The sequence below is a fragment of the Pyxicephalus adspersus genome, chromosome 12 (assembly GCF_032062135.1).
Source record: "Pyxicephalus adspersus chromosome 12, UCB_Pads_2.0, whole genome shotgun sequence".
In the NCBI taxonomy this organism is placed as follows: Eukaryota; Metazoa; Chordata; class Amphibia; order Anura; family Pyxicephalidae; genus Pyxicephalus; species Pyxicephalus adspersus.
This window is the reverse complement of record NC_092869.1, coordinates 22029751-22045727: the sequence shown is the minus strand read 5'-3', so window position 1 is coordinate 22045727 and position 15977 is coordinate 22029751. Positions and strand designations below refer to the sequence as shown.

The window sequence follows — 15977 nt, the reverse complement described above, 5'->3', positions numbered from 1 at the left end:
GACTGTTGACTATTTCCCTTTAAGCAAGACTGACCACATATTTAATATTGAAAACATGCTTCTTCTTCCATTGTTCCCCAGGATTTACAAAACCTGGGGTGTTCCTTTATGCAATACAGTCTTTACATTATTGGTTGGTGAAAGTCCCTTTTACATTGAAACAAGGGAGGCAGTGCAGTGACAGGTCCTCTTTAAGACCAGCCTGAGAACATTTAAATGTCTAGCAATGTTTTTACTAGCAATTTTGTTTAGGAGTATGTGTTTTAGGTTTCAGAACTCGTTAGCACATGGTTCTCTTTCAAAGTTGAATGTCTTTCTTTACATAATACAAATAACAGGAAGTTTTTTCCCCCCATTTACTCTCCACAGTCTGTTTTTAAAGCCCTCAGGCAAATGGTTAACCTATTTCTTCATAACCAGCTCCCGCCTAACACCAGCTTTCTATCAACACCAGGGATTTCTTTCATGGCAAAGGAGCGTAAAGGCAAGGAGGGGCGAGGAGAGCAGAAAAAAAAGCAGAGAAGAGGCTAAGAAGTGGAAGACATGGAGGGGGAAGAAAAGAAACAGACTTGTGAGTCTCTCTTGAAAGGTTAAACATTCCAGAAAAATGCTAAATATGAACACAAAATCATGTTTAACATGCGGGAGACACATCCGGGATGAACAAACACTGAAGAAGCTTTATTTCAAAACAAAAGAGTCAGCCTTACATACTGCCCATGTATTAGATCAAATGTGTCCAACTCCATTCCTGGAGGGTTAGGACCTTCACACATTTTAATTGACTTTGGAAACCATACCTTACGAAATATACTGATATCTGTTAATCAATTTATAAAATGTGTGTGGATCAAGGATCAGAGTTGGTAACCCCTGATATTAAGGTCCCCCTAAATTGTAATATCCTCTCTCCACAATGGGAAGCCAACATATTCCTTGACAAGACTGTCCCTTTGCCATTGCAGTCCATTCACAAAAAGGAGCTCAAGTCTGTATTGTGTACATGAATAGCTGAAAGAGTAGCAATCATTTTCTAAATACTGCAACTTCCTTAAATCTCACAAAAGTCACAACTAGCCATGAAAGTGCCACTTCCTTGCACTTCTTCCCAAAGAGAAGCTGCACAGGAGAGCTTCTCTTGTCCTGTAGGCTAGGTGTAATTCTTTGTATCTGTTAGTATTCTGTATACATGGAAGACACACAATTTTTCACAATTTTTTGTCATTGCACATTCTTTGTATCATGTACACTATACTTCTCTTTCCTTTATATAAAAGCAGTTCATGAATATGTAAGATATATATTTATTTAAATGCGCAGTTTTTCTGAAGGAGGAAATCATTTCTTCTATACGGATACAATCTTCTCCAAAAGGATGTCGCAAAGAGGTTGAAAATGTTTAAAGGGTCACAGATGACCTATGATCCTATGCGACGTGTACTAAGAACCGTAACCACCTACTGGTGTGTATCAGAAAATGCCTATACATCATGCCATACGGGCAGAACAGTGGCTCAGAGGTTAGCGCTCTGGCATTTGCAGCGCTAGGTCCCAGGTTTGAATCTCGGCCAGGACACTATCTGCATGGAGTTTGCAGGTTCTCCCCGTGTTTGTGTGGGTTTCCTCCGGGTATTCCGGTTTCCTACCACATTCCAAAAACATACAGTTAGGTTAATTGACTTCCCCCTTCAATTGACCTTAGACTGTATTAAAGACATATTACTATGGTAGGGCCATTAGATTGTGAGCCCCTTTGAGGGACACCTAGTGACATGAATATGGACTCCATCGTCCATCGTCCGAACAACTGTCCTGGCGGATCCAAGGACGATGGACGAAGAACAATCTTAAGAGAAGTAAAGTGGGAGAGAGCACAGCAGGGTGCTGCTTCGCCATTCTCCCCCTTTCCATAGAACAGAACAATGCTAAATGTACAGCACTCGTTTATACATCGTACAGTAGTTTGTCGAAAGATCCTTTCCAACGACAATTATTGCACGTGTGTACCCAGCCTTAGCCGTACTATTACATCTCACAATATCTTGCTAATATAATCCTATATACCAATATATCTGCCCATACTGCCAATCTGATACACTGTATTATGTAATTTATTATTTTAATATTATATATTTAGATTTTTTTTCTGCTGCTCATGAATTTGTTACATACATTGCTGAGATTGTTAGTAGACTTACTTATACCAGATTTATTGAAGCTGGCCAAACCCTTAAATCTATAGTACCTAACCCAGAAATCAATATAAATAATCTGACTCCCCAAACTCCTACAGACTGGTCTCTACTTAGAACCGTACTCATGACTATATTACATTTTTCTAATGTTAAATATTTACAGATTAGGGCAGGTTAGGAGATCAGATAATAAAATCAGACTATGCTCTTGAATATTGTTACTTTTATGGGGCAGCGAGGGAGTTAATCTGCAGAAGTACTCAATGAACTGCTTATCAGTCATTTCCTGTCCAGACCTCTCCCTTTGTCCTGTTAATCATTCATCCTTTGTTGCAAAAGTTTATCAAGCAGATAAAATTTGCAACCGCCCTGCCAAGTTAGGAAGCAGACAGAGAAGCCTGTGGGGGCGGCTGTATTCTGGACTAAACAAATCACCATTTTCTGCTCATATTCATCTGAAAATCCTGCTCACTCTTCTACAGCATAGTAGTTTTGTCAAAGAAACACAAGCTAACTGCCTTTTACAGCCTGAACAGATGACTAGCTCTACCTTGTGGAATGGACAAACAAATATAATTATCAGGAGTCAGTTAGAACAGCTGGCAGACTTAGAAAGAGCCAGGGAGCCATGTGCCCCCATACACTGCAATACAAAAGCCTTGAAAAAGTTAGGCGCCAGCTGTAATTCGTTTTAGGCCAAGGATGGACATATCCAAGCCAGACAGGCAATGGGCCTGAACATCCGTGGCCAAAATATAATGTTTGTGGCATGTTAATGATGGCACCTCAAAATGTAGATCTTTCCCTTAAATGTAGCCCTGTGACAATAGATACCAGAACAAAAAAAAAAGAAAGTTAATCTTCCTAATGGGGGATTTGAAAATAAAAGCCTGGAAAGGTGTACGTTACCACTGAATTTAAAAGTACAAAAAATACTTTTTTAAGATTAAGATAAATGCTGATAGGAAGAGAAAGTAGAGTGACAGAAAGGGGATTTCATCACCAGGTTGCTAATTATTATGCTGTCCATTCACAGGCTGAGGCAGGTTTGGGACAACCTGGATTAAGAGGAAGTGAGTTAATGCCCCAAGGGTTTCAGATGTATTTCCATCATAATCCAAATGCCCAAATATGCTTCTTTCTGATAAATTTATTTAACATTTGCTGAAGGCTTGTAACTTGGTCTGATTGGCTCCTTGATTCAACATTATTTCAGTTCAGATTCCGGTTATAGAATTTAAAGGATATGTATATTATTTAGGCATTGTTCCTCTTTTTAAAGTTTTCTTTATTTAGAAGAAATCTGCTATAGTTTTAGGGTTCCTGCAGACCTTTTCAGTCCATTACTGGGTTTACTATGTGGTTTTATTAGACAGTCCATCAGTTTATTTGACCTGACAATTGGCATAAACCAAATCCAAGTCTGCAGAATTTTTTTAACGCAGCACACCACACAAGGTACTGTGAAATACCAGTAGGGCTGTGCAGTCAAAAGCAATTCTTGTATACCTGGAGCCGAAAGCATCAGTATCAGGCACATGTGAAAACAGGTTGGGGTTGTAAAACCTCTAATAATGCTCACTGCTTGTAAATATAACTACACATCAATAAAATAAACACATAAATACAATCTTTAAACACCAGCAATATATACACATACTCTCTACTCAGTCACATTCCTCCTTCCTAAATACCATCTCATCTTCCCCATCCCTATACACAGGCTTTACCTCCCAGAAAGCATTTATCATTCCCCCTTCCCAAGCCATATGTCCCTAGTGAAGTCTCTGATTTCCGGCACTCAATGGAGTGACCTCCAGCCCAACAGTCAAAGTATATAGTTGTGGCAAGAGCAGAGGAAGAGCAGATGCTAGGATATGTGTTCAGGTAAACAGCCACTGAAGACCATGGACTTTATTTTTTGAAGCTCTCCACGACTGGAGAGGATGGACCATCATGTAATAACATGGGTGATTCAGCAAACCTGGTTCTTATTTCTAAAAATTGTTTAATATATGACAAATGTCAACCATGGACCAGATCAAAACAGAGAATTACTAAAAGTTCAGTGAAATTGCAGGCATGCAATCATGCACCGAAATCCACTCCAGTTTTGCTGGATCATATAGGTTTTCCCGTGGTGGTCTATGGTCTTGCAGAACCTTAGTAAATCAGGTTCAATGCTTCTTCTTGCTCCCACTAACAACAACAATTTGGAATTAATTTTCTCCCACTCACACAAACTATTTGGGATTTATTTTCCTTGCATCAACACTAATGATGTGGGGTTCATTTGACTTCCGCTAATAGCAACAATTGGGGGTTGATTATACTCTTACTGACATCAACAATTTTGGGGTTATTGTATTTCCATGACACCAACAATCTGGAGCTTATTTATAGTCCACTGGCACCAAGGATAAAAACGATTTTACTGTTACTGGCACCCACAGACAAATGGTAGGACTTGGTTTCCTCACACGGACACAAACATTTATTATAGTCACGCTAAGAGATGTGACTCTACATACCATACACTGTGAATGCACACCTACTTTTGGCCATGACCCTCTGTATTTAGCAGGCTATATACTTTGTATGCCACATTTTTCTTTTTAAGCCCTTGAGGGTGCCTCTCTTATTTCCAAATGTTGACTGTGTATTAACACACTAAAAAGGTATATTGAGTGGTTTCAGCTATATAAACTAATTCAAGACACATTTAGTCCTACTGGTTAGCAAGTGTTTCACATCATGAACTATGTATTCCCTAAAGATCCCCTTTAGTTATGCTTACCGCATGTAAAGAACATAGAGCCTACAAAATCTGAATATCTATAGGTACCCTAAGGCCTATCAAATGTTTGAAAATGATTGAAAAGTCCAGGCATTGCAATTGATTAGTATGTGAAATAGCAGAAGTAATATATTTTCATCAACTTTATATTGTAACCTCCTCAACTAAATCGTGATAAGGGTAGAACTCCCTGCCTAGGGTCACGTTTGCTTCCTAGAAAAGCTAGGGATCGCATATCTGATTACAATACCTTCCTGAACAGCATATTTTTGTGATCCATCACTTTCCCAGGACGCAGCGTGGGGACCAAATGATGTCACCGGTGCCTAGGTTAGAAGTTGAAGACGAAGGTAATTATTTTTTACATTTTTAGCATGTTTACACCTAGCAATTCTAGATTTAGTTGTGGGATTTACTATATCTATAGCTAAAAGGTCCAATGAAACCTATAAGTTGGGAAAGTCATTGTAGAAAAAAACATGAGAGCCCCTAGATTTAGTATCAAGCATAACTACTTAATTGATAACTACCTCAACCCAATGCATTGGAACAATTGCTCACCGTGTCTGTACAGTGGTATTATGGTATTCTATTCTCTAAAGAATATATAGTATTTTGATTGAATTATTGACTGTCTACTTAACGTTTAGTTTACTACAAGATGGATTTACATTTCATGTCTATTCTTCCCGAAACTGTCTACCATTGTTCAAACATCTCAAGGGCATATTCCCTATAGAAACAACTTAGATGACCTTTCCTGAAATATCCAAACATTGAAGTGAAGACCCCTTTGAATAGTTCACAGGTTTAGAGCTGATAAATAATGGAGTAAAAACCAGCACATCCATGTGAGGTTCACCTGTGCACCAAAGCTGGAAACCTGTCTCTAGTCACATTCCCCTTAAAACTACATAGGTCAGCTGTCAAAAATAGAGCTACACCGAGACTAACAGTTTTACTGTTTTCTGCAAAATACTTACATCATTTTCCCTTGTTCTACCTGAACAGACATTTCTGAAAACTACAAATGTTCCACATTGTTTGCTACTGTCCTTCGTGATACACTCTAAAAGTAGAATACTCAGGCCTGGCTTTGAAGGTATACTGTATGGGTCAGGCCTAATCATATGTTATGTTAACAGTGGTGCAGGCCTTTTGGGTTAAAAAGCAAATAGCAACATGAATGTGCATTTGTGTTATGATTCATGGCCACAATCAATTCAGTTTGCTGTAGTCAGATGTTTAAAAGATGACTTCTGACTATACACCACTGTACTTAGCTCCTTACCGGATTAAATAAAACATGGTATGGGTAGAAACATTTTCAGACTGGCTAAGTAATAAAACACCACTGGGTTGGGGGTAGCATAGGTAGGTTATCTATCCAAACTTCAACGTCATACAATCAAATGCGCTGCTGAGTACAACACAAAAACATATACTAGATGTAATCATACCCAAGCTTACACAGTAAAACCCTCAGCCCTAGGCCATGTTCCTATGTATTCAGCACATTCACAGTAATACAAATACCTTAAGTAGATGTTAACCCAGTGATTTGAAATCATAATAGGCATCATCAAAGCATACCCTGCCTACATTGTGCAAAATAACATTTTTTTAGTGCCCATTCTACATGTGATTTCTCTAACTTCAGTAAAGCATAGTAGGGAATGTTCGGTGGCTCAGAGGTTACCTTTGCTGCACTAGGTCCCAGGTTCGAACCTCGGCCAGGACATTATCTGCATGGACTGCATGTTCTCCCCATGTTTTCGTAGGTTTCCTCCGAGTACTCCGGTTTCCTCCCACATTCCAAAAACATGCAGTTAGGTTAATTGGCTTCCCCCCAAAATTGACCTCAGACTGTATTAAAGACATATGACTATGGTAGGGACTTCAGATTGTGTGCCCCTTTGAGGGACAGCTAGTGACATGCTTTTGAGCTCTGTACAATGCTGCATAATATGATGGTGCTATATAAATACTGTGTAATAAATAATAATAATGCCAGCACCTCCTCCCCACCAATCCTGCCCATCTGTAAAGCGCTGCCTAGTATGTTGGCGCTATGTAAATACTGTGAGACAATATTATTAATGTGGGAGGCATGGGAACAGCCAATGGGCCAGCTGACGTGTGCCGACTATAGGAACACAGCAGTCATTACAGCATCCTGTGGCCCCACTGCTGGGGTGCACATTGCATGGTGACAACACCACTGATGCATTGCAAGGACATATGCAATGATGTCATTCATCTACAGGAAACACAGCAGACATAGCTGTAACTAGCAGGATCTAGTCATGGGTAAAAAACGATTTTGATCAAATTACATTTGCATATGTCTGCCGCAATACATTTATTTTATTTTGGATTTAAGTACATTTTAAGTCACGATGTAATAATTTCCCAATGCTATACAACACATCAGCCTTTAAGCAAATTTTCAATGCTCAGAATTCAAGAATGATAATGATCATCTTTTTGCTTTTGACTGGTAATCCAGTAACGGCAGTGTTAACAAAGTGAATAAAGATGAATCAAAAGGCTGACCCGCAAGCAGAAACACATGAGCAAGTAATCAGATGGGGAGAACATCCACCCACACATGTGCAGTTATACTGTGTTCAGTGCTCACAGCAGCTGCTATGTTTTCAGGAACTGTATCATAGGCTGAGAGTGACTCATTGCAAACACTCACTGCCTCCTCTCTCTCACCATCACCAAAACTCCTTTAAAAGGCAGCCCTCAGCACTTCCTAACTCTGGAAATCATGCAACCAACAACCTCATGGGAAAGAAAAACAGGAAATGACATCTCTCACAGACTTCAGTTCAGGCTCCCATCAACAAATATTGGGCGGACATGTCTTAAAGCTATTTACCGCTTTAACCGTTGATCCTTGCTTAAAATGTCTTACATAGTGACATGTAAGCTCCTTCCTCCTACACAGTTCCAGCCTCTCTGGGTTTTGCAAACATCTCAGATTTCATTTGCAGCATCATTTTAGGGCCCATTACTGTGACTACTGTGCTGGTTTGCATTAGATGGCACAATGTGGTGTGATTCTTTCTTAATGACAACTCAACACATCTTGTAAACTAAAGTTCATTTTAGTAGATGCCAAAAACTTTAGAAGCACGTTTATTGGTTTACTTTGATGCATTAAACCAGTCTTTCTCAACCTTTCTGCCATGGGGGAACCTTTGAAATAACTAACCTAAGTCTTAGGAAACCCCTGGCAAAAATAACAATATCCCCAGCTCACAGTACATTAGCATAATGGTCAGTAGGAGGAATTCCTCTTAGATTCATGGCTATTGGCATGTATACCACCCCTACATATAACCAAAAATAATATTGGCAACAGTGGTATTTGACCTGAGAAGCACAGAGTTCCTTGATTGTGAAAATTTGCAATAAACAGTTCAATGAAATATTAGGTTGGCTTATCACAATTGTGCAATGAAACAAAATGAATAGGCCCTAAAAGTGTCTGCTATTGCTAACTTCTCCCGTATATTTGGCTAAAATTCAATGCCTTCAGTACTTTCCGAGTCACTGACCCAGAACAGGTATGTAGATTAGGAGTTCTGACTTTAGTCCAACTTTCCTGATCTGCATACCTAAGTACAGAACTGCAATATGTTTTCTCTAAAATATAAATGTCCTTACCCACAGAAAATATATTATTGGTTTTCTAAGGATCTATTCACACCTTTGCATGCACTCATATCTGCATTTTGTTCATGTGCCGACATGTGCTGCGTTCCAGTTATTCTCTTTTGAATGGGGATTTAACAAGCTTGAACGCACAAAGAAAAACAAAAATGTACCTGTAGTATTTTTACCCAGCCCAGCATATTACAATGCACGGAACATTTACATCTGTGTGTTATGGTGCATTAAAAGACAGGTCATTTGTTTACACTGTATATGTGTGGGGGGCACTATTAAGTACAAATAGTAATGTACAAATACAGCACATTATAAAGTGTTGCTGTAACTCCTATAATAATGCAGGTTTTAAAGCAGGTTGAGATACACTTCTTTTGGATTTGACTAGTACTGTAAGGTTTTTTTGGGTCTAGGTCGACTTTAAAAGATACCTATACTTTTGAATACTTGCAAACTCTCTGGCCATTCTCTAATTTCTTTTTCACATGTGTGCAGAAAATCCAGTTCATTCCTACAGAGAGGCCATATATAATTGGGATACATATCAGAGGGCTCTTCATATGAACGTACATGATTTCCTCTATGCATGGGAATAATTGAAGGATCAGCCACTGACTTTGACCTCCTAGGTCATGGATAGGTGAGTATAAGACTTTAGGGGGTGTTATTTGCTAGTTACTTATGCAGTATCATGTATGGCTATTATGCTAATGTGACAATTTTATTATTTTATTTATAGACACAGTTACAACAGTTCACTATTTATAAACTATCCAGGTATAGTGAAATACTTTTGGTGAAAGCGTACCTGGGCATGAACAATGCAAGAAAAGGTAAGTAACAAGCTAAAGTACACCAAAAGGAAATGTGTAATGAGAAACTGTTCATAATAAGAAATCCATCAAAACAAAACAGATCAACAGCTAAGAGGTAGTCATATACAGAGAACTACGGTTAATCCAAAATACATACATGCACAGTGCCCACTCGGTCTTTTCTTAATATTACCAAAAGACAAGGAACCCAGTGCAGGCTTACCTGCCCTCAATCAGAAGGAAAATAAAGCATCAGACGTGCTATGCTTTTTATTGTTTATTTTATATTGATGGTCAAACTGATCCACAACTAACAAGTAGCCTAATCAGTACCAGTGTGTATGGTTTTTTATATGTATGTTGGGGTGCCATTCAATGGACATGGGCAATGTCCATTGAATGGCACCCCAACATATACCACACAAGAAAAAGCTTCCCCTGAACCTAAAAGAATTACTTAATGAGTACATGTACTTGTCAAACGCTGCTAAAAGACATCCAGGGCATCTAGGCACTGTATCATATATGCTCAAAGTTAACCCGAAGAATATACTATTAACCAAATACAGTGCTGACGCACAAACAGGTACATCCAGATATCTACATATAAGGCCAAACAAAAACAAAATGAATGAAGCAGGACGTATTTTTGTACTGGTTAGCCATTGTATTAAAAATGGAAACCTTTTGGATTATAATTAATATTTGAATTAGATATAATGGTAAATGGCTGAAATTTCAACCAGATTGGATGACTATGTCATGTCTATGGCAGAAGTCGACACAAAAGAGATTTCTTAGACCTATAGCCCTTTAGCATGCTAAACATAATTTATTATAAGCCATGGTCAAAAGGAAACTAGTTTTTTTAGCAACTGGTATGTTCCCAATGAATCACATACAACTTTGCAGGTACCTTTGTGATCCTTTCACCCATCTATCCCTCTCCTCTATCCTTTTAAAGTTTTCTGAGAATTCTCATTTAAATTTTCTTTTCTCTTTCTTCTTTGTCTTTGTACCTTTGAACCACTATATGAGTTAATGATGTATATTTGGGCTGATAAGGTAAAAGCCTTTATTGATCACGTTACTGTACTACTCTGTCATATGCCGGGTGAAGTTAGGGTAACCTATAGTATATTTACAGTCTGCATATTTGGCGGGAACTTCTAAAAGAAGGTGGTACTTTTGTTCCCAAAAAAGTCTGACTCCAGTTCCTTCCTAGAGTGTTTGCCAATTCGCTCACATAATAAATCTTTGCGTAGGTTTTGCATTGTATTTATTCATGCTACATTGATGCACTATAAGAATATTCTCTTGTTATGTATAATGCAAAACTAGGCTTTTGTAAGCAACAGTTACTCATTAAGTTACCCAGTTTTGGGATGTATAAAGTTATGCCAATATAAACCAATAATCAGAGATTTGTATGTATGTCAAATAATGGCGGAATCTTTATAAAATATGTGATATTTTAATTACTTTTTTTACTATTTTAATTACTTCTTTGCCTCCAAAGGTTAGCTGGCACGCTACCCTTTTCAATCTGCATATTGTGTATGCCGTAAGCAGCATACATTTATATGACTGCCATATCTATGGGCATCATAATGAGATATCATTGAAACAGTTTTTAGAATGAACATATTTAGTGATGCCTTCATTAATACCAGGGATTTCTTCATTCACACTATTTCCCTAGCAGAGTGGGTATTTTAATATATTTTGCCACCTGCCGTTTAGCTCACCCACAGTGTCAACACAACCCTCCCCTCTATGGATTAACACCTCGGTGTGACAATGCTGAGTTCTATTTGTGGAGCACACCTTCATACCCAGCATACGAACAGTAGCATTTGTTTTCATTAATAAAAATACAAAGCGGCCCATGTGGCTATTAGACACGTACATAAAGAAGCCCCCTTTTTGCTGCAGCCATCATTGTCAGGGCAGAGCCAGGCGCCCCGATGCAGGTGACGGAGATGACTGTGAATGGACACAGGTATTTTATGAATGGAGCAGGGAGGTCACATGACACCAGAGCCTCCCTGCTCTGATATTTCCCACATAGCTGTGTCAACAAGAAAGGGAGGGAGCGAGGAGGGAGAGGCCAGGAATGAGGGAGGAGGGGAGGGGAAGGAGCAGGGGGGGAGGACAAGAAAAGGAAGAAGGGGAGAGACTGCTGGATTTGGAGCCAAGAAAGGGAAGGAAAGATGCAAAAAGGAAATATGAAGTCACAGCCATTCACATAACATTGCTACATTCCAGTGTGTGTCCAATACAAAGGGTGCTGCTAGTAAGAAGCAACAATTGTGTGTATGTGTGAGACATGGTGAACAAGTCTGTATAGTAGAAAAGCCCTTCCCACCTCTTTTCAGTCTTCTCAAGTCTTCCCTCCTCCCATTCGTTGGCACCGCAGCCTCTATCGCCTTACCCCAATTTATTCATAATTCCCTGTCGTTGCCCCCATTCACAATGTCGCAGCACGTAAAGGTAATATTGCCAGGCAGCGTTTTATGAATGGAATCCTGCTATGCAAATGAGGGCAATTCACAAAACAGAAGCACAACATGGCGGCTTAAAGAACTGAATGCATAGCCACTACAGGGCACACAGCAGCACCCACATCGAACACAGCAAACACGCAAGGCCATATCAATCAGCACATGGTTCCAACACACATTGATCAGCCAAAAGAAAGACGATGACGACTACAAGAGTGTCTAAACCCCTAGCATGGGAGGGAAAGGCAAACAGACATTTCCAGCACAAATCCATTATCTACAGTACATTAGAGAATCCACAACAGAAACATTTTTACACAAAATACTACATAAAAATACAGTTTTATACAGTATGCATAACATTAAATCAACAACAAAAAACATATACAAATGTTAAGGGATTGATATTTCTCAGTTCCAGGCAATAAATGGATTCTATACAGCCAACTTAGAACTCTACAGAGATCATATAAGCCATACATCGCCTGTTGTAGAATAACATTAAAGCTAGCCATACACTGTCATATTTTTCTCAATTTTTTTATTGATCTTACAAAATATAATTGTATTTTTTTGGAATAAAATAAAAGTATGTACCAATTACTTGTTTAATAAAAAAAATATATAGAATATGCTATGCCAAAAATCTGGTCTTTTCATTTGATTTCGAATTATCAATCTACTATCAATATCAATCCATAGAAAATCACTTTAGTGATCATTATTTACATTTTCAGAGAATAAGCCAAAAATTTCACATAGTGTATGGTTAGTACAACTCGTGCATAGTCGTAAGCAGAAACGGTCAACCAAAGACGCAATTTTTGTAATCACCTGTGTAATTCTAACTTAATACATTCCATAACATATATACCGCAATACCTTGACGACTCATACAAAGTGATGTTTTACATTCGGTCATATACAATGTACAGGTTTACATAATACAACATTATATATATATATATATATATATATATATATATATATATATATATATATATATATATATATAACTATACAGTAGAATTACAATATTTCCATTTTTTTTAAATATGCGCAGAAGAATCAAGCAAGCCTCTGACAAACTATTGCTCAAGGCAGCTTATCAAATCACTGTTCTGCATGTTACTGGAATGAAGAACCAAGATGCAATGTAGTATGACTGGATGAGTCACCGAGCACCCAGCAACATACCATGGAGGACCTAATATGCACACATGAACCTTTGCACATATATGGCGACCAGAAACATGTCAATGCCTCCTATTTCTATACCATGCACACTTCTGCAAACTACTTAGTAAATAGATGCTTGATTTGTATTGTTACTTACGCTTTTTCCTAAAATGAACTTAAAAAAGCAACAATATTCAACACAACAATATAAACCTCCGAAGACCTGTCGGCATAATCGTTGCACATTGGGAGTTATGTTCCTAAAGTGCATGTGATGCATTTCTGCGATTTTAAGGCCTAAAAAACAGCTTTGGTCTCCATAAATCAGAATCAATTCTGAATTTCTCTAATGTAGCTCATTTCCGATTTAGGTTCAGAAGACCTAAAGGTTCTTTTGTCTACTTTTTGCTTGGCCACACATTGCCCTAAAGGTGCACATGCTACTATCTATACCTGGAAGGAATACACTGTAATTCATTATCATAATGACTAATGCAAATCTTAGATAGCACTTTCAACTTCTGATTCCTGCCAATCTGAATTGATTCACCCACCACCAAATAATTGAAAAACGCTTTGGTGCATCTGATAATATATGGCAGAAGATCAGGTGCAAAAGTTGACAAGTAAAAAATCATGTCACCAATCTGCCAACCAAGGTTTGAATCATGCCATCTCTACAAGTATAGAACCCAAAGTTGGGGGGCACAAAAGTAATCACATGATGGGTTTGCCAAGGAATGGCAAATATATAAATGACCCCTATTGAGGTTCACAAATCATTGACTTGCATTTTAGGCTGGATGGTACAATGCATGCCAAGTGTTGCCCACATGTGTCATTTATACATGAAGCCCATATTAGAGACAGATCAGATCAGAGTCCAAGGATCTGCATTGGAAGAGGCCACAACATACACACATGGTACTGGATCTGTAGCCCAATGGGTCCAGGCACATCTCACACATCAAGAGGCCCTGTTATATGGCATGCAGCTACTCACTCTGCCTCCTGCTCGCTGCTCATTGTCCCCCCTCACCGGGCACCGATCCGGAGCTGGCTGCGCACGGCTGGGGCGCTGGGAGTCTCCCGGGAGAGCCGCATGGTGGGTAGAGGTAAGTTCCAGGCACAGATCGCTTGTTCTGGGTTAGATTGAACCCTTCCACAGGCCAGCAGAGCCGATCGCACAGCAGGGAATGGGAAGAGAACCGGGGCCAATTCTGCAGCAAGCATCCGAGTGCACATCCAGAGAGAGCCTCCACCTCCCAGCAATAGGCAGCCTCCACCTCCTCCATTCCCCTCCTTCTGCTGGGGGTGGGAAAAGCAAGACTGCTCCTGCCTGCTGCACAGGGCTGAGGATCAAGGCACATGGACAGGGGCCACAAAACATATTTATTATTATTAATAAACAGGATTTATATAGCGCCAACATATTACACAGCGCTGTACAGTCTAAAAAAAGAGAAGATGGGTAGGCAAGTCTAAAAAAGAGTGTTTTGGGAGCTCTTTTAAATAGGCAGAAAGTAGGAGCAAGTCGAATAGGATGAGGAAAGACCATTCCAGAAAGTCGGGGGAGCTCTGGAAAAGTCTTGGAGCCGTGTGAATGATGAGGTTATGAGTGAGGAAGTCGTTAGTAGGTCATTGGAGGAGCGAAGAGAGCGGCTAGGGATGTATTTTTCTATCAGGTCAGAAAGGTAGGTTGGACAGGAGCTGTGTAGAGATTTGGAGGCAAAGCACAGAAGCTTGAATTTGATTCTCAGGTGAAATCGAAGCCAATGAAGGGAACTACAAAATGTATTCTGACTCTTCACAGACACAGGAGATTGTCAGAGAACTGCCAAATACCAAACATTTGAATATCTATACATAACAATATTTGTATATTTGTTGTGCTCTATACCAGCGGTTGCCAACCAGTGGTCCGCGAGAAGATTTTGGGGGTCCGTGGCTCTGGTCGCTGCACCCCCGAGCGCAGTCAGGAGAAGGACCCTGCCAGGGGTATGCACCAGCCAGAGCTGCAGACCACGTCCCCCGTGCAGATCCCTGGCTCAGGGAAAGGGGCAGGCTGTGTTTCACAGGCTCAGATCTGCGATGGCAGAGTGGGCGGGTTATGGCTTTATGACATCACTATGGGGGAGGTTCCTCCCCTTTAATTGATAACCACCTCCCCCCGCATGCGCAGTCACGAGCCCATAATTTTAGTGGTCCGCAGGACCAAAAAGGTTGGCAGCCGCAGCTCTATACCAACCAACTCAGATGAATATTTTAAATAATTTGTTTTTAAAGAATTTATAATAAATATAATAATTTTTTATAAATAATTCCCGACTTCCCCTCAAAAGGAAACCAATCTTATGTCATCTCAGGTTCTTTTGTTCTTCCTATCTACTACTCTACTATCCCTCATTCAGATAAAAATCCCCTGCCCTTCTTTCCTGGTCACTTGCCCCTGCTTTTGGTCTAATTACCTTCAAATCTTCCTCATTCAGAAGTCAATCCTCTGTCCTTTCCAGCTCCTTTGTCCATCTTTTGGTCTATAGCTCCTAAATGTTCCTAATTTAAATCCAAATCCTTTCTAGATTACTTAGATTTTTTTTCAGAAATGTTCTTCATTTAGAATTCATTTATCTATACTATCGTGCTTATTTGTCCTCTTTTTGATCCAAAAAAAAATCCCTCATTCAGAACCCAATTCCTTGACCTTACTTCTTGCTTGGTTGATCCTTTCTAGCCCAAAACTTTTTAAATGTCTTCCATTCAGAACCCAATCTTTGTCTGTTCATGCTCATTGTCCTTATTTTTGTCC

General features: G+C 39.4%; 1 protein-coding gene across 1 annotated transcript in view; it reads right to left on the bottom strand.

The window, feature by feature from the left end:
* Nucleotides 1–14457, bottom strand: part of SPRED1 (sprouty related EVH1 domain containing 1) — a gene marked incomplete in the record, with an annotated part of 49782 nt that extends 35325 nt beyond the window's left edge. Inside the window, 1 exon segment of the mRNA XM_072427527.1 lies at nt 14175–14457. Within this exon segment, the coding sequence (XP_072283628.1) occupies nt 14175–14197 (23 nt within the window).
* Between the last annotated feature and the right edge of the window lie 1520 nt (nt 14458–15977).